Source organism: Narcine bancroftii, chromosome 12 (genome assembly GCF_036971445.1).
Source record: "Narcine bancroftii isolate sNarBan1 chromosome 12, sNarBan1.hap1, whole genome shotgun sequence".
NCBI lineage: Eukaryota > Metazoa > Chordata > Chondrichthyes > Torpediniformes > Narcinidae > Narcine > Narcine bancroftii.
In genome coordinates, this window is record NC_091480.1 from 81,504,579 (window position 1) to 81,528,524 (window position 23,946).

The window sequence follows — 23,946 nt, forward strand, 5'->3', positions numbered from 1 at the left end:
CTCCCCCCCACCATGAATGTTCTGTGGATCCCAGGGGTGGGGGGGGCACGGGAAGGGGATGGTGGATGGGTGAATTAGATGGTAACTAGCATACTGAGGGAAGGAGCGAGATGAAGACCTTCAGGGAGGGGACATCTACACCCCAGACCAGTGAATATTTTGGACCCCTCCACATATCCTCTTGATTGCCTCCATGGGCAAGACCTGGGCCAGTTGTACAGCTAAATTATGGTTCATAGTTCATCTATCCCAGAGGCCTGTTTGATTCATTTACCATCTCTTTGCAACTATGTTGTACTGTCCTATATAAATCTACTCCACAACAATCTCATTTTTCCATACATTCTTGCACCCATGTGCCTAACTAAGAACCTTTTGAATATCCCTCTTGTGTCAGCCTCCACCACCACCCCAAGCAATGCATTCCAGGCACATCACTGTGTTAACAACTTATCTCTGACATCTCCCCTAACCTTCCCTCCACTCAAACTGGTGTTTGTCAACACAGGAAAAATGTGCTGTCTGTCCATCCCATCTATACTCCTCATACTCTTACTGACCAATTTCACATTAAACCAACAATAGCTACTTGGATTGTAGCACAGAAGAATGAGAAGAGATTTGACAGAGGTGTACAAAATTATGAAGTGTATAGGGAGTAACTGCAAGCAGGGTTGAGTAAGACTAGAACAGGAGGGCATGGGTTCAGGGTGAAATGTGTGATGTTTCGGGGGAACACCTTCACACAGAAAGCAGCAAGCATGTGGAATGAGCTGCCAGCTGAAGTCGTGAATGCAGACTCGTTTTTGACGTTCAAGAAAATAAATTGGACAGGTACATGGATGGGAGGTTATGGGTCAATGGAACTAGGCAGAATATTTCAGCACAGACTAGATGGGCTGAAGGGCCTGTCATGTTCTATTGAGTCATGTTACAGGAGGAACTAAAAGTCACTGGGAAATAGGAAGTAGAGCAAGGAAAAAAGATTTGCATTTATGCCATGCTTCCATGAATTTAATTAACAAATCTACGAGAGTAAATAAAATGTTTTTTGTTAAAGTAAAAGAGAGATACTAGGAATGAAGGATTTGCATTGATGCCAAGCTTCCATGAATTTAATTATCAATCCCATTACAGTACATGAAATGTTTTTTTTAAAGCCAAGACCCAGGTCATGTTGGGCAGACATGGTCAACATTCTCTGTAACAGTCAATCTGCTGGAAGAAGTCAGTGGGGTGAGCAGGATGTGGGTGGACAGGAAACGTCAGCATTTCGGGTCCAGATTCTATCAACGATGACAATTTCTTCCCCCTGCGGATGCTGCTCAAGCCACTCCGTTCCTCCAGCAGATGGCTTCTCACTCCAGTTTCCAGCATCTCCGGTCTCTTGTCCTCCAGATGTTTTTGAAATAGGCTTGCTGCTTTAAAAGGGGCAAGGTCAGAGACAGAGGCAGCCACAAGGTGGTCACTGGACAACATGTCAGAGGGGAAGAACCCTGCACATGCACCCAGGAACCCATGAGGAGGACCTTTGTTCAAGAAGGGAAATAAGGATAATTCAGTAAATAATAGTCTATGAACCTCATATCAGTGGTTACAAAAATATTGAAAAAGATACTAAGGGACAGGATTTATGCACATTTGGAAAGGCATGGCCAGATTAATAACAATCAGCATGGCTTTTTTGAGGAGTAGGTCATGCCTTGCAAATTTAGCAGAGTTTTTGGTTGAGGAGAGTACAGCATTGGATACTGTCCACAAGGCATTTGACAAATTCCCTCATGGTAGGCTGATCTAGAAAGTACAGATAAATGGGATCCAAGACCAGATCAGATTAGGATTTCAAATAGGCTTCCTTGAACTTTTCCTTAATGACTTGATTGTTTTATTGTCATCAATAGAGGATGAGCAAATGTAGGTTCTTGGGAGTCACTATCTCGGAAGATCTTTCCTGGAACCAACACACCATGAAGAAAGCCTCTACTTCCTCAGGAATTTGTGGAGGAGCTAGTGGAGTTGTTCAAGTGAACCGGTACGGACTTGAAGGGCCGACATGGCCTGTTTCCGTGCTGTAAACGGTTATATGGTTATATAAGAGGGAACCATTTAATTACAACACGATAGAAGCCAATTCTAGCCCTTGAAACCCAATTAACTTACAATTCCTGTACTTTTTTGGAGGGTGGCGGGAGACCAGGGCACCTAGAAGAAATCCACGCAGGTCACGGGGAGAGGAAACAAACTCCTTAGACAGTGCCAGATTCAAATCCAGGTTGCTGGCGCTGCATTAGCAGTGTCCCAGACACTCTGCTAACCGTGCCACCTGTTTGACCAAACAAGTATCCGAGAAACCCATCACTCCTAACCGCATTTGGTGCCCTGCAACCTACTCTTATACATGCTCACCAACACTGCCCACACTCTTTCAACTACCCATCTACAGCAGCCAATTACCTAACAAGAACATCTTTAGGGTGTGGGATGAAACCAGGCCTCCCATGGGAACAACTGGAGATGTGAGACCTGTCGCAGCACCATGCCACCCAATCTGTTTGACACGATTTAACTGCCCAATGCTGTTGTTGTTTAGTGTGGAGACAATACAGCTACAGTTGTTGGATGTCACGTCACCCTGTGGTAAAGAGTGTATGCAAACAGTTCAGATAAGATTTCCAAATCCAACTGAAACATTTAGTGAAGCCAACTTTCCACATTCTCTTGTGGGAATGGCAGGAACAAGCGGATGTTTTAATCTGGAAAGAACAGAACAGCACGTGTCTCTTAAAGAATGGTGTTCCAACTGGGAAAAAAATTGTGTTCCCTTTACAGATCTCGAGTTGCAGCCAACAGTGACTCTGTTGGTAGTGTACCAACCTCTCAATCTCAAGTTGGAGGGTCCAAGTTCCATTTCAGAAACACCAGACTGTCTTTGCACAGGACTTGTAGCGTGGCCCTGCTGGAACTGTCACTTCTTGGTTGAGATTCTGCACCCCTGTCCTCTCAGCTGCAAAGAAAGTCCCACAGCATGACTTAGGAGAGGTGTTGGGGCAATGCCAAGTGTCTTGGTCAATATTCATCCCACAACCAAGATTATTAGCCATCACCACACCACTGGCAGCACGGATGGTGTAGCGGTTAGCGCTACGCCTTTACAGCACCAGTGATCGGGACGGGACTGGGGTACGAATCCCTCGCTGTCTATAAGGAGCTTGTATGTTCTCCCTGTGTCTGCGTGGGTTTTCTCCAGGGGCTTTGTTTCCTCCCACTATTTAAAATGTACCGGGGGGTGTGGTTAATGGGGTGTAACTTGGATGGCACAGACTTGTGGGCTGAAATGGCCTGTTACCATGCTGTACATCAAATTAAATGTTTTTAAAAATTAAATTTCTGTGTCTATATGAAAGCCTACATTGCCTGAACCATAGACATCTAATTTTGTTTTGCACTTGGAAGGGTATTGTGACAGGGTGTCTGGCAGTGATGAGGGTGGGATGACTAGAGATTCTGGCACTGTAAATTTCCTGTTCAAGTTCCTTTTCTCCATGCAGGTTGAGATGCATTATCTGACAACTTGAACCGCGAGTTCAGGGTAACAAAGTTTAATTACTGGACCAATAATCCAGAAACTCTGAATCCAGACACTCCACAAAAGGAGAATTTATCATCCACAAATAATCTAGGCTTAAAAATAATCTATCCTCAACGTGACAACAAAATGACCAGAATGTAAAAAGCCCATTGCTGGCATTTGAGGCTGCTTTATAAACCAATGCAGACCCAGAGGAAGACAGCAGATTTTTTAACTGCTTTCTCAGTAGCCAGCTGTTCCTTGTCACAAAACCACAGTAAAAATCTCACCCTGCATTAATCCTGGCACCAATATCAAATTCCTTAAGACTGATGTCTATTGGGACAATTTCACCTTTGCTACCAAGCTGAAGCCTCAAGCTCCAGAATTAGCCGTAGCTCAAGCCAAGTGTTACCTGGCCAGCAGTCCACCCAAACAACAATAGTCAATCCAATAATCAGCACCCTGTCAATCTGCTCCCCAGTATCAGGTTCACATCCTCTCACCACAGTCCAGTGTGGGGTTATCAGGAGCACATGCCTTAGCGTGAACAAGAGGGGTAAGGTCTAGAGACTTCAATCCACTTGACCAAGTATGAAAACAAGCAGGACAGCAAGTCAAGCCAAGGGCACAATGGTTGGCATCATATGTTGCACAAAAGTCAATCTTCCCAGCTCCAGCTCCTCTGAGCACTGGTATGGGTCAATTCCATCCCCCTCCCAAATCATCCAATTCCAACCCAGATCAACCAGCTCCCACCCCACAGCTCACCTCATATCACTTTAATCTTTCACCCACTCCACCACAATACCACTCAGACGCTGTTTGTGTCACACATGAAAAGAACAGCACAGGAATGGGCCTTTTGGCCCACAATGTCTGCACTGACCATGATGGCATATTAAATTAATTCCATCTGCCTGCAAATGAGATGTAAGCCTATATTCCCTGCCTGTTCATGTGCCTAGCTAAATGTCTTTTTAACCATTGAGGTCTTTACCTGCTCTCACCACAATCCCATAACAGCATTTTTTTTAAATTTTCACACTATGAACCATATTGACCCACAACAGCATGTTTAAGACACTCAGTACTGTGTGAAAACTTAATCGCACATCTCCTTTGAACTTTCCCCTCTCACCTTAAAGCTGTGCCCGCTAGTATTTGAGGTTTACACCCTGGGATGAAGTCTCTATATTATATATTTTGTAATTTTATATACCTCTCTCAGGTCACTCCTCAGCCACTGCAGAGAAAACAGTCTGACTTGACTGACTGCTCACTCACCTCTGGGATTCAGTTCTTTTGTCCACATCACCTTTCAGAGTATGCCATTCATTCAAATGGTTCAGGGCAGTGGTTCTCAACCTTTATTCCCGCACTCACATACCATCTTCAGTCTTTTTCTTTGGCTTGGCTTCGCGGACGAAGATTAATGAAGGGGTAATGTCCACATCAGCTGCAGGCTCGTTTGTGGCTGACAAGTCCGATGCGGGACAGGGAGACACGGTTGCAGCGGTTGCAGGGGAAAATTGGTTGGTTGGGGTTGGGTTTTTCCTCCTTTGTCTTTTGTCAGTGAGGTGGGCTCTGCGGTCTTCTTCAAAGGAGGTTGCTGCCCGCCGAACTGTGAGGCGCCAAGATGCATGGTTTGAGGCGATATCAGCCCACTGGCAGTGGTCAATGTGGCAGGCACCAAGAGATTTCTTTAGGCAGTCCTTGTACCTCTTCTTTGGTGCACCTCTGTCTCGGTGGCCAGTGGAGAGCTCGCCATATAACATGATCTTGGGAAGGTGATGGTCCCCCATTCTGGAGATGTGACCTACCCAGCGCAGTTGGATCTTCAGCAGCATGGATTCGATGCTGTAGGCCTCTGCAATCTCGAGTACTTCGATGTTGGTGATGAAGTCGCTTCAATGAATGTTGAGGATGGAGCAGAGACAACGCTGGTGGAAGCGTTTTAGGAGCCGTAGGTGATGCCGGTAGAGGACCCATGATTCGGAGCCGAACAGGAGTGTGGATATGACAACGGCTCTGTATACGCTAATCTTTGTGAGGTTTTTCAGTTAGTTGTTTTTCCAGATTCTTTTGTGTAGTCTTCCAAAGGCGCTATTTGCCTTGGCGAGTCTGTTGTCTATCTCGTTGTCAATCCTTGCATCCGATGAAATGGTGCAGCCGAGATAGGTAAACTGGTTGACCGTTTTGAGTTTTGTGTGCCCGATGGAGATGTGGGGGGGGCTGGTAGTCATGGTGGGGAGCTGGCTGATGGAGGGCCTCAGTTTTCTTCAGGCTGACTTCCAGGCCAATCATTTTGGCAGTTTCCGCAAAACAGGACGTCAAGCGCTGAAGAGCTGGCTCTGAATGGGCAACTAAAGCGGCATCATCTGCAAAGAGTAGTTCACGGACAAGTTGCTCTTGTGTCTTGGTGTGAGGTTGCAGGCGCCTCAGATTGAAGAGACTGCCATCCGTGCGGTACCGGATGTAAACAGCGTCTTCATTGTTGAGGTCTTTCATGGCTTGTTTCAGCATCATGCTGAAGAAGATTGAAAAGAGGGTTGGTGCGAGAACGCAGCCTTGCTTCATGCCATTGTTAATGGAGAAGGGTTCAGAGAGATCATTGCTGTATCTGACCTGACCTTGTTGGTTTTCGTGCAGTTGGATAACCATGTTGAGGAACTTTGGGGGGCATCCGAGGCGCTCTAGTATTTGCCAAAGCCCTTTCCTACTCACGGTGTCGAAGGCTTTGGTGAGGTCAACAAAGGTGATGTAGAGTCCCTTGTTTTGTTCTCTGCACTTTTCTTGGAGCTGTCTGAGGGCAAAGACCATGTCAGTAGTTCCTCTGTTTGCGCGAAAGCTGCACTGTGATTCTGGGAGAACATTTTCGGCGACACTAGGTATTATTCTATTTAGGAGAATCCTAGCGAAGATTTTGCCTGCAATGGAGAGCAGTGTGATTCCTCTGTAGTTTGAGCAGTCTGATTTCTCGCCTTTGTTTTTGTACAGGGTGATGATGATGGCATCACGAAGGTCCTGAGGCAGTTTTCCTTGGTCCCAACAAAGCTTGAAAAACTCATGCAGTTTGACATGCAGAGTTTTGCCGCCAGCCTTCCAGATCTCTGGGGGGATTCCATCCATACCTGCTGCTTTGCAACTTTTCAGTTGTTCAATTGCCTTATATATCTCTTCCCGGGTGAGGACCTCATCCAGCTCTAGCCTTAAGGGCTGTTGAGGGAGCTGGAGCAGGGCAGATTCTTGGACTGAGTGGTTGGGACTGAAAAGAGATTGGAAGTGTTCTGACCATCGGTTGAGGATGGAGATCTTGTCGCTGAGGAGGACTTTGCCGTCTGAGCTGCGCAGCGGGCTTTGGACTTGGGGTGAGGGGCCATACACAGCCTTTAGAGCCTCATAAAAACCCCTGAAGTCACCAATATCCGTGCTGAGCTGGGTTCGTTTGGCGAGGCTAGTCCACCACTCATTTTGGATCTCCCGGAGTTTGCGCTGAAGATGGCTGCATACGCGACGGAAGGCTCGTTTCTTCTCTGGCCAGGACGGCTTTGCAAGGTGAGCAGCTCGCTTCTTTGTCAGCAGCTCCTGGATTTCCTGGCTGTTATCGTCGAACCAGTCCTTGTTTTTCCTGGAGGAGAAGCCCAGTACCTCTTCAGTGGATTGCAGTATGGCAGTCTTCAGCTGATCCCAGAGGGTTTCAGGGGACGAGTCCGTGAGGCGGATTGAATCCTCGAGCTTTGCTTGGATGTTTGCCTGGAAGTTTCCTCTCACTTCGTCTGACTGCAAGTTTCCAACATTGAACCTCTTTCTGGGGGCTTTACTGTTCCTGGACTTTGGCTTGAAGTGAAGGTTGAGCTTACAGCGAACCTGATCAGTGTGGCATTCCACGCTGGGCACGACCCTGGTGTGGAGCACATCTCATTTGTCTCTTTCTCGCACCAGGACGTGGTCCAGGAGGTGCCAGTGTTTGGATCGGGGATGCATCCAGGTAGTCTTCAGGCTGTCCCTCTGCTGAAAAAGGGTGTTTGTAAGTGTACTGCGCACACTGCACTCCACCTTCAGTAATCCCTAACTACTGTGCTATAGGTGTTCTGTCGTTAAGGGACTACTGAAGGAGGTATGTGAGTGGGGAAAATAGGTTGAGAACCACCGGTTTAGAGTGCATGTTGTGGGTATATGCCTCCCAAATACGCAGGCTATGGGTACATACATGATCCTCCAAAGTTATATTGTGTACTGTGGAAACATGACAAATTTAAATTCTTTGGCACATTTTATAGATTAGTTTATTCACACATTTTATATTTCATATTTTCTTTCAACAATGAGGAGCCTATTCAGTCATTTTCCTCAGTGATCTAGTCCCCTTCCCATCAGCTCCACCCAGATTCTACTTCCTACCTACACCAGGGACTGCAGCCATCTGTGGGATGCAAATGAAGCCCTGAACAGTTGTGGTCATGGGGGAAACATTCAAAGTCCACACAGACTACATCAGAGATCTGCAGTTAAGATGGATTGAGACAACCGTTCTACTAACTAAAACTCAGCATAGAGGCTGGAGTAAAACATGGTGCTGATGAATCCATCAAGTCAACCCAGGGAGGAGCAGAATTTTTTTTTCTCTTTTTTAAATTGCACTATTGTCATTCTCCCCCCTCAGATGAATTGATGGACCAGTGATGTATTCATTCAGCACAGCTGCTTTCCTCTAGTTTCCTTTTCAAGTTCCATTTCAAAGGAAGAGATCCCACATGGAACGGGTGGTGATAAACCCATAAGGAGATGAAAACAAGCTCAAGAGTGAAGCAGGCAAGGCTACCAACCACCATCATGTCAACTGTCCACAGGAGCATTATCGAGATCCTGCTGGACGGCTGCATCAATGTGGTACGGTTGCTGTAGAGAATTGGAACAGAGGTCAATCCACTGGATCAAAGATCCACAAGAGCAACAGAGGGGATTACTAGGGTCTTTGTTCCCCTCCGCCCTCCCCCCCCAATCAACATGATGTACTGAGTTTGCTGTCTGAAGAGGGTGCGCAAAATCGTCAAGGGCCCCTAACCTTCTACACACAGCATTTTTCAGCTGCTCTCATCAGGGAGGAGATACAGGAGTATCAAAGTCAGCACCACTAGGCTGAGAAACAACTTCTTCCCACGGGCAGTGAGAATGTTGAATGACTAAAGGAACTGCTCACACTAACCATCCGAGACTCTACTATACATAAAACACTATTTATATACATGTACAGTATATTTGTCCTGCATATGTATAGCACATCTGTATGTTGCGTTCTGTCTCGTTGTGTTTACATGTTTTGCACCAAGGAATTCTCTTTCATTAGGTTGTACGATTGAATGATAAATAAACAAACTTGATCAGCAAGGTTGGTTGCAGCAGCCAAACAAAGGGCTGCCAAATCAGCCAGTACTGAGGGGACATAGCACCAGAACCATCTCGATCAGTGCAATGTTAATTCAATTGCATACAAAAGATTTGATGGGCAACAAGAATGGATGGGTTGGGCTGCGGAGGCCAGCAGACTTCCCTTAATTTTGCGGTTGGTCTTTTGTGAGACGATACATGTGTACTCAAGAACATGCATTTGATGCAGGAAAAGCAATCTTCCGGTTTTGCAGCTCATGCTTTGAAGCACCTTGGCCACGAAGTGTTCAGTGCTTCCAGTGTCACATAGTGACATCGAGACAATATTGAGTGTTGATAAGTGGTCTTTGAACCCAAAACATCAACTTTCTTTCCACCAATGCTGTTTGACTTGCTGAGTGCTTTCTGACATACAGCCTACCTCGATTAGAGATGGTCCGAAGCTAGATAACATTTAGAGTACATATGGGAACCAGCTAGCCGGTGTCACAAGGGGTACAGCTCTGCCACTCTGGACTGTGCAGGATGCCACAGTACACTGCAGCATCACAGTACAGTACTAGTGGGTACAACTCCGCTCTGTATACAAAGGCAGTACTAGAGAGGAAATGGCACTTCATAATTCTAGGGTAAATGAGTATAGGTCTGATGGATTTAAAAAAGTACTGGTTTGGGAATGTTTGTCAAAGGCAGCGAGAGCTCCATGCAGGAATGATAAAAGGGGCAAAGATGGTCATGTTTATTAATAAATTTGAATTTAACATGAAAGAAAATTTTCTTCCTAACATATTTGCCAAGGACAAGTGCCAAAAAAAAAGGATTGGCCTTCAAATCTAAAGCCACAACAGAATATGGAGTTATTACAAGCACACAACTTCTGACTTATCCCCATGAGTGGGTTGAGGCCCTCCAGTCAAGGATTATCCAGAGACTTCTTCAGCCCAGTTTATGTGAACTCAATGGTCCTGATCCTCTGGCTACCATCCAGGAACACGAGAATCCCACACAGCTCTAGAGGGAACTGCTCACATGCAGCACGGGATATGATCGAACCAAGGTGTCTTAGCAGAGCAAGCATTAGCTCTTCCTGCCATGAAACTGTGCTGCTCAGTGAGATCTCCCCTCATTCTTCTGAACTTGAGAATAATGTTAATTATAAATCACATCATCCAATCCCAGAACCTATCATCTCCAGTTCAGGATTCTGAAGAACACAAGCATCATCCTACAAACAATCGAGTCATGCTCACTCCACTTTGGTTTCAATCTTCAGCTAAGTTCACATCGTTAAAAAAGATTCAAGAGTGTGAATATTTTTAATTATATTAATTTATGTATTACAACCAAATTCAAGTTACATAATTCTTTGTTTAAAATTTCAGTGTGAAGTTGTTAACTCGCTGTCCCATTAGAAGATGGGCGCCTCTTTTACTTCATATTTTAACCATGCATTTTTGGCTAAAATAGTCATTCACAGAACCAGATTCTAACTAAACAACAATGTCAACAATTTCAACCAGTTAGTAGTTGGCCTTGGAGGAAATGTCAGCATAACCAAAATGAAAATATAGAATAAAGATTCAGTCCCTACTGAACTGCCCCTCACTACAATGAAAGTAGATCCAAAACATTGATTCCACATCCTCATTAGATTTTCAAGAGCTGATAGTAGATTAGCAACTACAACAGAAAAGGCACGATTTATGCAGGGCTACAGAATGACACAGGGAGCACGGCTCTTGGAGATTTGCTGCATTTCAACTCCATTGCTAGCGTTCTGGACTGCAGCGATGATCTGCAAAACAAAAACCAGCATAGCTTAGGAAACTATTACCTCAGTAAATCACACTGAAAGGCACTAGTCAGTAACACAGAAATGCTGGAGGAACTCAGCTGGTCTCACATCATCCATAGGAGGTAAAGATTATATTAATGACGTTTTGGGCCTGAGCCCAAAAGGGCAGTGATGTATCTTAGCCTCCTAAGGACAGTGGGAGACCAGGTGAGTTTCTCCAGCATTTGTGTGCGTTTTTACGACAGTATCTTTAGAATTTTGTTTCACACTGCTCCGTAATTGCACTCTTTGCAGGTTAGCATTCATCTAATCTGCTCAGATTTCCCTCCAAAGATCAGCTGCTACAGCTTCTGATTAAAGTACGACCACTTCTAAACTATCCTCAAACATTTCATTCCATCAGTCTGACAATCCATTAACATAACCACTTTTGCATCGAGCCACAGTGGATGGATGGGATTTCAATGTACATTTCTCATCTGTCTTTACTGTGAAGAAAAATCATGGATGCAAAGGAATGGAAAGAAATGTATCTGATGCCCTGGAACATACCAGTGAGGTATTGACAGCCCTGGAGCATCTTAAGGTGGAGATGTGGGCAAAAAAATATTTTGTATAGGAGTTGGGATGCCAGATTGAAACTACAAAATATTGGAGGCCACATTTGGAGTATTGGTCACCTACCTACAGGGAACATCAATAAGACTGAAAAAGTGCAGAGAACATTTACATTGCCAGGATTGGAAGACCCGAGTTGCAGGGAAAGATTGAATAGGTCAGGACTTTAACCCCTGGAACAGAAAACAAGGAGAGGTTTGATAGAGGTATACAAATTATGAGGGGTACAGATAGTAGAAAAAGCCAACTTGCATTTACCCCAAGGTTTGGTAACAGGTGAGAAGACGCAAGTCAAATGTTTAAGGGGAACATGAGGGGACGAATTTATTCAGAGTCTGGAGAGAGTGTCAGATTTCAATAAGAGAAATTTGGACAGGTATGGATGAGAGGGAAATGGAGAACTACGGTCAGGTGCAAGTTAATGGGACTAGTTGGAAAAATAGTTTGTCTCTACCAGATGAGCTGAAGGGCCAGTTTACATTTTATGGTTCTACAGAAAGCTAGGAAAGAAATTGAAGAGACATTTATATCCTCTATCCTCAGCTGAATTTCCAGAAGACAAGAGGATGGCTAATATTGTGCCATTATTTAAAATTGAAAGCAGGGAGAAGCCAGAGAACTATTAGCCAGTAAGCATGATATCAGTTGCTGGAAAATTGCTGGAGGGGATTAGAGGGACAGGATTTACTAGCATTTGAATAAGCAGGGACTGATGGGAGGTAGTCAGCATAGATTCATGTGAGGAAAATTTGGTCTTTAGCAAGGTCCCACATGGCGAGATGATCTGGAAGGCAAGATTGTTGGATCCAAGGAGAGTTGGCCTGTTGGATTCAAGATGGGCTTACTGGAAGGCATGAGAGTAGTAGTGGAGGGATTTATTCTGACTGGAGATGAAGACTAGTGGTGTGCCACAGAGGTGAGTACTGGCTCCATTGTTGTTTGTCTATACTAACAATTGGACAGTAATGTAGTTAACATGATTAGTAAATTTGTAGATGACAGCAAAATTGGTGGTGCAGTGGACAATGAGAAAGGATATACAGTGAATAAACCCCTGAATAGTGATGTAGATCAAAGAATTAAGGGTGCAGGTGCATAGTTCCCTGAAGGTGGTAACTCAAAGCAGTAAGGTAGTGAGGATATTTGGGACACTTGCCCTCATTAGACAGGGTATGGAGTTGGAACCCCCTGATTCAGCCATACAAAGTGGGGTGATACCTTACTTGGATTACTGCATCATCCAGCTGTAGGAATGACATCAATAAATTGAAAGGCGTGGACAGCAAATTCACTAGGGTTGTGCAAGGACTTGGTGTGGGGGTGAGTTCTTGGGAGTGGTTAGATAGGCAGTGCCTTTATTCCTTAGAGCATGGGAAGCAGAGGAGTGATGGAGGTTTATAAAATCCCCCACAGGGTAAACAATTCTATAACTAAATTACTCAGTTGGAAGGTGAACTCAGGTTGCAGAGAGAGAAAAACAGGATTAATGATTCAGCTTGACAATTTATCAACCAAACAGGAAGTAATTATGGAAAGTACAACTCCTCTGCCACTTCCTTGTTCTTATGACCATCGCCCAACCTCATTCACAATGCCACTTTTCTTGTACTTCTCAGTTTTTACATTTTTTGTAAAATCAAACATTAGGTCTACTACCAATGTCGTTATTTTATACACATTCTCTTTCAATTAATACTGTTTAATTTCCTTGTTTAGTCATGCCAGATTTATCCTTCCTCCCTGCAGCCTTGGAATCTTGTTCTTCTTTCAAATACATTTTTGTTGAGTCAAAAATAATTTCTCTAAATGTCTGCCATTTGCCCTTCCCCTTTAGTGACCCAGCTAGCCCAGTCTCTCATTCCTTTTGGCAATTGTTTCACACCCATGGCTTTACCATCTCAAGCAGAATGATAAATTCAAACCTGTGATTACTTCCGGGGGTGGGGGGGGGGGGAGGGAACCTTTCCCCCCCAGATGCTGTATTAACCATTACCAGGTCCAAAATATGAGCTCAGCTCATTTCAAAACAGTGCTCCAGGAAACATTCCTAAAAATATCCATTCTGACAGCTACCATTTCCAATTTGATCAACTCAAATTGAAAGATTAAAATCAATGATTAAGCACTCCTTTTTAAAAAGTTTTTAATTCTTGATTTGTACTGCTGGAGGGTATATACACCATCCCACTAATGCTTTATTCCACTAAAATAGATGCAAATAGAAACTGAATTAAAAACATGGCAAGTAATTACATTCAAATGTATAAATATTTGATCTTGAATAAATATTCAACTTTTGACTTACGTCATTTTCGAAAGGAAACCCTTTGGTTTCCAGTTTGGAGAAGACTAGCTGCCCATTGATTTTTACCTCAAAGCTGCCTATTTGGACAGAAAAAGAAAAGTTTAAGTAAACAGGTACCAAGTGTAACTCCCCCACCCATGTCACAAGATTATAGAAAGAGTAACACCCAATAATTACTGCAGTGATCAATTCATTGTCTAATTGTACACCCACAGAGCAGTGTGGGTACAGTGGGGTGGGGGGGGGGGGGGGGGAGAACACTCTAAATATTGGTACTGCTGCAGTCAGAGAAGTCATGAATCTAATCAGTCAACTCAGGCCTCTGCAACCACCAGCTAAAACGAGATCTGTGACAGATTAGTTTGAAAAATTGAATGTAGATTGTGATGGTAAGAAAACAAACACCATCTCAGTAAAGTTGAAGGGATACCAACATTCAGTCTTGTCAAATTCCTTCAAAAACAGGTGGGTTGGAAGAACACCTTTCCACAACACTGCAGTTACTGTTTCAACTGAATCTGAAGGTTTTTACAAAGATTGGTCTTTTCTCTTTATTCGGTCAGTTTGACGTTAATCAGGGAGAGGGATATTTCATCAATTTAAACTGTAGTTGACAATGAGTGGATTTGAGCATGTTATTAATGTCAGAGTGTTTAATGCAGAAACCACATTTTAAGGGAAAACTGAAATTTAAATTAAAAATCTGTGGGAATGAGATGTCCATTTCACTCCTGTTTGTGGGATTCTGCTCCGGGCAGTTTAGCGAGCCTAAAAGGCAACCAGAAACACTGCTTTTAAAATTGTAATTGAACATGTACTCTCAGGGATGAATGCCAAAGTGAAGATTAGAGTTACAAGTGTAAAAATTATACAAAATAAAGCAACTTCAGCTTGACCAAAATAAAGATTCCCTTTCTCTACCTCTCCCAGTTTCTATCCAATTACCCCATCATCTCAGCCCCTCCCTACTTTCTTTCCCCCTTGTTTCACTTGAGGTAGTTAATATCTTCCCTTCCCACTTTAGCCTTGATAAAAGGCCCCAACCAGAAACATCTACTACCCATGTTTCTTGGCCCACCCAGTTCCTCCAGCAGCTCATTGTTCACTTCAGATCAACTGCCCAATTGTATTGCAGTATATAGTTCTCGCAGTTCCTCAAGAAGAGAAAGAACCATTCCAACATTACCTTTTCTCCCAATATCTCCAGATATATCTGCATCAGGAAACGTCTTCAAGATGTTGTTGGCGAGATCCTGATATTGGTTCTCGTACCCTCAGGCACCACTGCAGTAAATACATTGGAGTTGGTTAATTTTTCCTTAGTGGACACAATAATAAAAGCTGTGGCACAAGGGAGTAACCAGCACATTACAGAGCATCTTTACTACTTCCATCGCCTGCTCCTCTATACTATAGGTTGCAAACCTTCATGGCAGCCTTGGCGGAGAAACTCGCTTCCTCCTTCAAATCACTGCTTCAAAAGTTCCATTTCAGAAATTTCAGCACAAAATCCAGATGGAAACTCTTCAGGTAGACACAAAATCTGATTTACATGATGCAAATACAAAACAAGGAGCTTTCACTCAGTCAAGCTGGAACTAATATTTTCATGCCCTTTTCCCCTACATAGAAACTGCATTTCCATAGTAAACAATGAGAAGCTAAAGGCAACAGGTCAGGCAGTAAAACAAAGGGAGAGACAGCAGTTCAGGACCCTTTTACAAGACAATTTGGGAAGGGAGATCTCAAATATAGGAGGGGTCAGGAGGTCATAGCACACAGGACAAAGGTGGGAGAGGTGGAGACACAGGATAGACCATAAGGGGAGGGGTGTCAAGATAAAAGGTTAAGAGAGGGTAAAGGACACATGGAAACTGGAACAGGATGGGGGGGGGTTGGCAATAAATGTTCAAAATTCAATCTGCCTACTATTGGGTAGGCAGACAGAATATGACAAGGGAAACTGCAGATGTTGGAATCTAAAGCCACACACAATTTGCTGGAGAAACTCAGCAGGCCAGACAGAGGGAGACCATTCTTTTTCTCCCACTGAAAACCTCCAGTAGATTGACCTCATCCATGGCAAGGTATGGCCATCTCCAGAATTCATAATCAATGACCTCTCCAAGTAACGAACCCAGCTTTGTCACCTGATCTCTCCCCCCCCCCCCCACCCACCCGAGAAGACACTACAAAATGCACAAAAGACAAGTTAACACTTCACGCCACTTTTGATCTTCAGAGAGTCAAAAAAAATCATTCATCTTATTGTTACAGGCGCTGGGCACCTGCTGATTGCAACTGTTTGCCATACACGCCTTTACACCACCAGTGATCTGGACTGGGGTTCAAATCCTATGCTGTCTGTAAGGAGTTTGCACGTTCTCCTGGAGTCTGAGTGGGTTTTCCCCAGGGGCTCCAGACTATTCAAAGTGTACCAGGAATGAAGTTAATGAGGAGTAAATTGGGCAGCATGGAATCATGGGCCGAAATGGCCTGTTATCACGCTGTGATGTCTCAATTAAAAATCATGTCCATTACATTTTCAAGTTTTTTCATGTGATAATAAAAGGAAAAATAACCTTTAAAAATCATTAGAGAGGAGTAAAGCAAAGTCTGCAGATGCCATGACTGAAGTACAAAGACAATGCCAAAGAAGCCCAGCAGGTCAAATTGCTATACAAAGGGCACCGTTTGACCTGCTGAGTTTCTCCAGCGTGGTGTCTGTACTTTTAAAAAATTTCTAGCACCCACAGCAGATACTGCATTCCAACAAGAAGTGTAGAGAAAAAAAACCCATCTTGGCAGGGAAACTGCTTCAGTCAGTCACTTCTTCAAACTATCTGTAGAGAAATGGACCCATTACAAAATTGTTTTCCACTGCTCACAAAAGCTCTTTGACATGCAATATTGCATCAGCTTTGTTGTTTTGATGGAAATTGTTTTTCTCTCCAATCATTTCCCTGGGGGGGGGGGTCATGACCAGGTGCTAGATTCTTTCTCCCTCCCGCCCCAAAATACTTCTAATGCACTGTAAATAAAGGCATTACACTAACTTCTCCACTTCTTTCGTCCCATAAATTTAACAGGATGACAACCAATAAGAAAATTGGTCATTGGCATGTTTAATATGCCATGATCGCATCCAAAGAGCTGCTGAAGGGAATCAAATTAGCAAACATTTTAGGTTGAGATCCTTTATCAAGACTAAATTAAGGGAGAAGTCAATGGGGAACAAAATGCTTGCTTTTCCCCCTTCCCTTAGGCACCTACTGTAATTGCAAAACTTATCCCTACATCTCTCCCCTCCCCTCCATCCAGGTCCACAAACCAGGCGAGGCAGAGCATCAACCTAACCTTCTGCACTTAGTGTGGTCTCGTCTCCTCTGCATCAACGAGCTCAAACACCTACTCTCTGCCTGAGTTCAAGCTAGAACTCCCCTCATTATTCTCAGGCAGAAATCTGCCTCAGCCACATCCATTGTCAGGACAAGACCAGATACAACTTGGGGAACAACACAGCCTTAAACTCAACTGCATGAAAAATTATTTTCCTGATTTTAGGTACCCTCCCCCCCCACCTTGTTCTACTGTTTCCAACTCTTCACCAATTTCCAGTCTTACTTTGCTCTCTAACCTTTCTGTGGTGTCTCTCTCTATCTCAAGTCTAATTTCCCACCAAGTCAAGTCACCTTTATTGTTCACATCATGGTAAGACAAGATAGTATTTCTCTAGGACAGCAGAGCAGATTTACAGAAATACAAGTTAAAATATTAAGATGTATACAGTAAAAGTCCACAGTACACTATCCACATAGGTTCAGGGAATTCAAGAGCCTGATGGCTAGCAGGGGAAAAGAAAGAAAACTGTTGCCCAATCTGGCACAAGGGCTCAAGTGCTACAGTACCTCCTACCAGATGGCAGAAGGGAGAAAAGTTTACATGAAGTCCTTAACAATATTTATTGCTTTCTGCACACATTGTCTGTCACAGTAGGAAGAGAGCACCCAATGATCTTTTCCACTGATTTCACTATCCTCTGCAGGGTCTTGTGGTCCGAGTTGGTACAGATTCCAAACCAGGCGGTGATGCAATTGCTCAGAATGCTCTCGATACATCCTCTGTGGAATGTAGTGAGGATGGAGGGTGGGAGGTGAGCTTTCCGCCTTTGTAGAGGCACTGCCGGGTTTTCTTAGCTATGCTCCCCAGCTGCTTACCTTCCCCCCCACCCCTTTCTCTATTACTCCTCATTACCCCTTCCTACTTTAATCTCATAAAGGGTCCCAACTCAAAACATTGATCGACCACTTCTCCCCCCCCCCCCCCCCATGGGCACTGCCTGACCTGGAAAGCTCCTCCGGCTGCTTATTGTTTCTTCAAGATTCCAGCAGGTTTGCCCTTCTTGAAGAGTAACCACCCCTTCTAGTCACCAAAGCTACATTGTATTTTTTGTACTTCAAACTGAGACCATGACCCATTTATTAAAACACACACAGTCAATGCTGGTCAATGAGCATCCATAGGAACCCCAAGCCTCACGCCCCCAGTCTGGGGCAGTATCACTCTCTCCCACCCTCCACCTTCCCACAAACATCACTGGACAGTAAACCTCTCCACCGGCGTGGTTGCCCCCAGCCGAGGGTGACACTCCCGCACCATTGGCTGGCGGACTGAACCAGCCGATCCCATTGGCTGCAATAACCGTCAATCATCAACCTCCGCTCCAAAGGTACTTGGCATAGCCGCGCCGGTGGCATAGCGAGTCCGACCCGGGGGGACGGGGACTCTGCACCGCCCGCCCGCCTGCCGCGCTCCCCTCACTCGGCACCGCCCGACCCGCTGCCCCGTACCAGTACTCAACGTGCACTTTCACCGCCATCTCCGCTCTTCACTGCTCAAGTACCGGCAGCACCGCAATTATCTAAGGACTGGGCGGTTACCACGTGGTCCGCGCCGGCCAATAGACGAGGAGCAGCGGTCGCGAGGGCTCCGTCACCCCCCCACCCCCGGAAGCTGGGCGGCAACGCAGAGCTGGCGGACGGCGAGGTGTGACGGCTTTGGCCGGCCCCCAGGGGGCGGGAAAGTCCAGACGAATAAGACTGGACAACTTTTTTTTAATGGTTGACTGAGAACTAATTGGGAATTCTGATAGAGAACTTCAAGGTAAACAGATAAATGCAGATTTACTGTTTAATTGCATAATGATGCTGACCCATTGCATTCGTTCAACACACCTCAAAATGCTTTGCCGCTGACTTTCATTTGTACTCAGCATCTGATGCCTCTCCTGTCAGTGTCCAACGATAGTCAGACTCCAGTTGCCCTGATACTGCTGTACCAAGGTCAGCAGGGAAAAAAAAGTCCTTTCTACCTGAAGACCGTGGATGCTTTTGTTAAGTACACTCACTCTGTTCTTGCCTGAAGAACATGTGTTCAATCTACATCAATGTAATGCACAGCATCTTTACATGAGCAGCTTTTCATTAGATTAAGCTTGTCTATATGTGTCCTGACCAAGATGAAGACAACATTTGCATAGCACCTGGACTGAGTGCATTCCCAGGATTGACCAAAACAGTTTGCTTTATGGGCAATATACTAGTAGACTTAAAATAGGACAGAAATGAATAAACTAGGAGCTATCTACAAAATGGTATGATAGGAAAATGTTAAGGTAGTTTTTGGGATTAGTCGCCCAAAATCCATAAAATACACCCAAAAGTGTTCAGGAAGCAAAATCTCAGTTTTCCAGTGGAATTATGTAAAGGAGGAAAGAAGGTGGGGAGGGGTCTAAAATGATGGGGTAGAAGGTGTGAGAGATGATGAGACAGGAAGAGAGAGGGGGAGAGAGATCACTAGGAAGGGGAAGGAAAAAGTTTGGGAGGGGGGCAAATAAGTACAAGAGTAGGAAAAGAGATGGAACCAGTGGGGGGGTGACTGAAAATGAGAAAATGTTCATGTCATTAGGTTTAAGGCTGCCCTGGAGGAATATGACGTTTTATCACATTTCTGGTTGCCCTCAGTCTGACAGTGGGTGAGAGGACATCCAGTTCTGGGTGACCATGGCCAGGTGTGGAGATACAAGACTGCAGATGCTGGAACCTGCAGCCAACATCTTGCTAGAGGAGCTCAGTATGTGGAGCAGCATCTGTAAAGGCAGAGAGATGATGGAGATCTTGCACTAGGACTTCCTGTGGGGCATGGGGTAACCAGGGCCAGGATCATGACCTGCCCTGGTGCAGTACCATGGGGTAACCAAGGGCAGGATCACCTGTTGAACCAAGCCGACAGGGCCACAGCCAGATCAGTCACACAAGGGGTTTAAAGAAAGTGAATGCAGAGATAATGATTTGATTCAGTTTTATTGTCAGAGTACATACATGACATCGTATACAACCCTGAGATTCTTTTTCCTGAGGGCGAGGCAGAATTACCACTTAGTGTCAATGCAAAAAAAAACTACACAATCTACACGTGTAAACAAATTGTGCAATACAGAGAAAGAGAAAAAAAAGTGCAAGAGTCCTTAAACGAGTCCCTGATTGAGTTTGACGTTGAGGAGCCTAATGGTGGAGGGGTAGCAGCTGTTCCTGAACCTGGTGGTGCAAGTCTTGTGATACCTATACCTCTTTCCTGATGGCAGCAGTGAGAACAGAGTGTGTGCTAGGTGGTGTGGATCCTCGATGATTGCTGCTGCTCTCCGACAGCAGCGTTCCCTGCAAATGTTCTCGATAGTGGAGGGGTTTTGCTTGTGATGTCCTGGGCTCTCTCCACTACCACTTGCAAAGCTTTCCACTCAGTGGTATTGGTGATCCCATACCAGACTGTGATGCAGCTGGCCAGCACACCTTTCACCACACATCAGGGTTTCTGATGTAATTGCCAAAATTCCCCAAACTCCTGAGGAGGTAGACCCTTGGGTTGAAGATTTTGTAGACAAGCTGAATTGTAGGAGAGTTCCAGTGGAATAGAAAGCCACAAAAATTACTCTTATTCATGAAAGGGAGACAAATCTGTTAATTTTATGAGATTTGATGCTAGAGGCAATAGCTAAGAAAGAAATAGTTGGTTATTCAGGAAAGTTTAATGAAAATTGCTGGAGAAACTAAACAGGTCAGGCAGTATGCATAGGATGTAACAGTAGTCAACGTTTCAGGCCGGAGCCCTTCGTCGGGAATGTGAAAAAGAGGTGGAAGGATGAGTTACAGAGAGGAAGTTGTGACATACAGATTCAAAATCAGGTTTATTGGGGAGGAGTCACGTGATGGAGTAGTGGCCGGTTTGGGAACTCCAGCCCTCTTCGGAAAAGTTTAAAAAAAAACAGAGAAAACACAAAGGCACAAATACGAAAATTAAAATAAAGTGAAAGTAAAGGTGGGAAGAAAATGGCAGCGAAGAAAGAAAAGGCGAAAGCGACGGGAAGAAGAGAAGAAGAAAAGACATCGGAAGAAGAAGGTGAAGGCCTTACCTGTCCGAGGAGGCCCGCCGCGGAGAGAGAAGCCCGCTCCCTAAGGTCAATCGAAATCCCGAGCTCGGGACTACAAAAATGGCTCATGGAGCCAAGCCAAAGTGCGCAACCGCGCATGACAAAAAAACACTGACGGGAGGGGGGACCAGCTGAGGAGTCAATCTCCACAGCTGAGGATGACAGCTACAGCACAACAAGAAGAAGAGAACATAGAAAACAACGAGAACAAGAAAGAAGAGAGTAAAAAGAAATCAAGGAAACAACAGATGACCAACCCAGAGGAAGAAGAAGAACATAGAGAAATGGAAGAAGAAGGGAAAGGCAGGACAATGGATATTTTTTTTAAAGAATATATGGAATCAGTAAAAGAATGGCAATCACAAGAATTTAGTGAAATAAAAAGAAGAATTAAAAGTACAGAAGAAAAAATGAATAGATTAGAGATGGTCATGTCAGATATAGGAAAAAGAGTCGACAAGGTGGAAGAACGAGAAACAGCCGTAGAAATGGAAGTAGAGGACTTAAAAGAGAAATTAGAAGAATCTAATAAAAATGTTAAAGAGACAAAAGAGCTGTTAGCTCAGAAGATAGATATAATGGAAAATTATAATAGAAGAAATAATATAAAGATAGTGGGTCTTAAGGAAGATGAAGAAGGCAAGAATATGAGAGAATTTATAAAAGATTGGATCCCCAGGGTCCTAGGAAGACCAGAATTACAGGAAGAAATGGAAATAGAAAGGGCACATAGAACATTAGCCCCTAAACCACAGCCACAACAAAAACCAAGATCCATTTTAGTAAAATTCCTAAGATATACAACAAGAGAAAATATATTGGAGAAAGCAATGAAGAAAATAAGAGAAGACAAAAAGCCACTGGAATACAAAGGTCAAAAAATTTTTTTTTATCCGGACATAAGTTTTGAACTCCTGAAGAAGAGAAAGGAGTTTAATACAGCAAAAGCGATCCTATGGAAAAAAGGATATAAATTTATGCTAAAGTACCCAGTGGTACTTAAAATAGTTATTCCAGGGCAGCAAAACAGACTATTCTTGGATCCGGAGGAAGCACGAAAATTTGCAGAACAACTACAAAACAGACAGAGAGATGAAGACATGTAACGAGAGCAAAAATGACCACGAGCTATATGTATGTGTGTATATGGGTATATATTTATATATATATATATGTGTGTGTGTGTGTGTGTGTGTGTGTGTGTGTGTGTGTGTGTGTGTGTGTGTGTGTGTGTGTGTGTGTGTGTGTATATATGTGTGTACATGAGTGTATCCGTATTTAAAAGAAAATATATAGAGTATAGATAAGAATTAATAAGGGAAAGAAAGGGAAGAGAGGAAGTAAGGAGGGAATTAAGAGAGTGACCTTTGTTATATATGAAAATTAAAATCTTTTCTGGGGGGGCTGGGTGGGGAGGAGTTACGGTCACTGCGAAATCAGTTGACGCTTGCGAGTGAATTCGCAAATCCAAATGGAGAGGGGAGATGTGGTTGCCTGACAAGGGATAAAGGGCAACTCAGGAAGGGGAGGGGATAGTGGGGTTAAAGAAATTTTAGATAGGAGAAAAGGGAAATGTTTGATGTTTTAGAAATGTTGTCTTATAAAGTGTTCAAAAAAAGAAAGCAGAAATGGATAAGAAGGAAAGGTGATGATGAGGAAACGGAAAGGAAAGATAAACAAAGTATGAAATGGCTATGTTGAACTATATGACTTTAAATATTAACGGATACATAACCAAATCAAAAGGAAGAAACTGCTAAATTTACTGAAAAAAGAAAAAATTGATATAGCATTCGTGCAAGAAACACACTTAACTGAAGTGGAGCACAAGAAATTAAAGAGAGATTGGATAGGACATGTAACAGCAGCGTCATGTAATTCAAAAGCTAGAGGAGTAGCTATATTAATCAGTAAAAATGTACCAATTAAAATAGAAGAGGAAATAATAGATCCAGGAGGGAGATATGTAATGATAAAATGTCAGATATATTTGGAGTTTTGGAATTTACTCAATGTATATTCACCTAACGAAGAAGATCAAAAATTTATGCAAGATATTTTTTTGAAGACAGCAGACACGCAAGGGAACATACTAATAGGAGGGGATTTCAACCTTAATTTGGATTCAAACATGGATAAAACTGGGAAAAAAATTAACAGAAAGAACAAAGTAACCAAATTTATAATTAAATCGATGCAAGAAATGCAACTTTTGGATATATGGAGGCAACAACACCCAAAGGAAGAGGAATATTCATATTATTCGGGTAGACATAAAACATACTCAAGAATAGACCTATTCCTGTTATCAGCTCGCATGCAAGTCAGAGTTAGAAAAACAGAATATAAAGCTAGAATATTATCGGACCACTCACCGCTGATATTGACAATAGAGTTAGAGGACATCCCTCCAAGAATGTATAGATGGAGATTAAACTCCATGCTACTTAAAAGGCAGGATTTTAGAGAATTAATTGAAAGACAAATTAAAATGTACTTTGAAATAAATACGGAATCAGTGAAAGATAAGTTTATACTATGGGACGTAATGAAAGCGTTCATCAGAGGGCAAATAATAAGTTATGTAACCAAGATGAAGAAGGACTACAATCAGGAAACAGAGCAGTTGGAAAGGGAAATAGCAAATATAGAAAAAGAATTAGCAATGAAGGAAGACACAACTAAGAGAATTGGTAGATAAAAAAATAAAATATGAAACACTACAAACATATAAGGTGGAGAAGAACATAATGAAGACAAAACAGAAATATTATGAACTAGGA

The 23,946-nt window shown here is 43.5% G+C and overlaps 1 protein-coding gene across 1 annotated transcript; it reads right to left on the bottom strand.

Moving 5' to 3' along the window:
• Window positions 1–10,256: 10,256 nt before the first annotated feature.
• Window positions 10,257–18,637, bottom strand: LOC138747686 (migration and invasion enhancer 1-like). The gene is made up of 4 exons (XM_069907175.1): window positions 18,528–18,637; window positions 14,864–14,961; window positions 13,678–13,754; window positions 10,257–10,754 (listed from the first exon to the last, which is right to left on the bottom strand). The coding sequence occupies exons 1-4, from the start codon at window positions 18,554–18,556 to the stop codon at window positions 10,671–10,673; spliced, it is 288 nt and encodes a 95-aa protein (XP_069763276.1). The 5' UTR covers window positions 18,557–18,637; the 3' UTR covers window positions 10,257–10,670.
• Window positions 18,638–23,946: the final 5,309 nt, after the last annotated feature.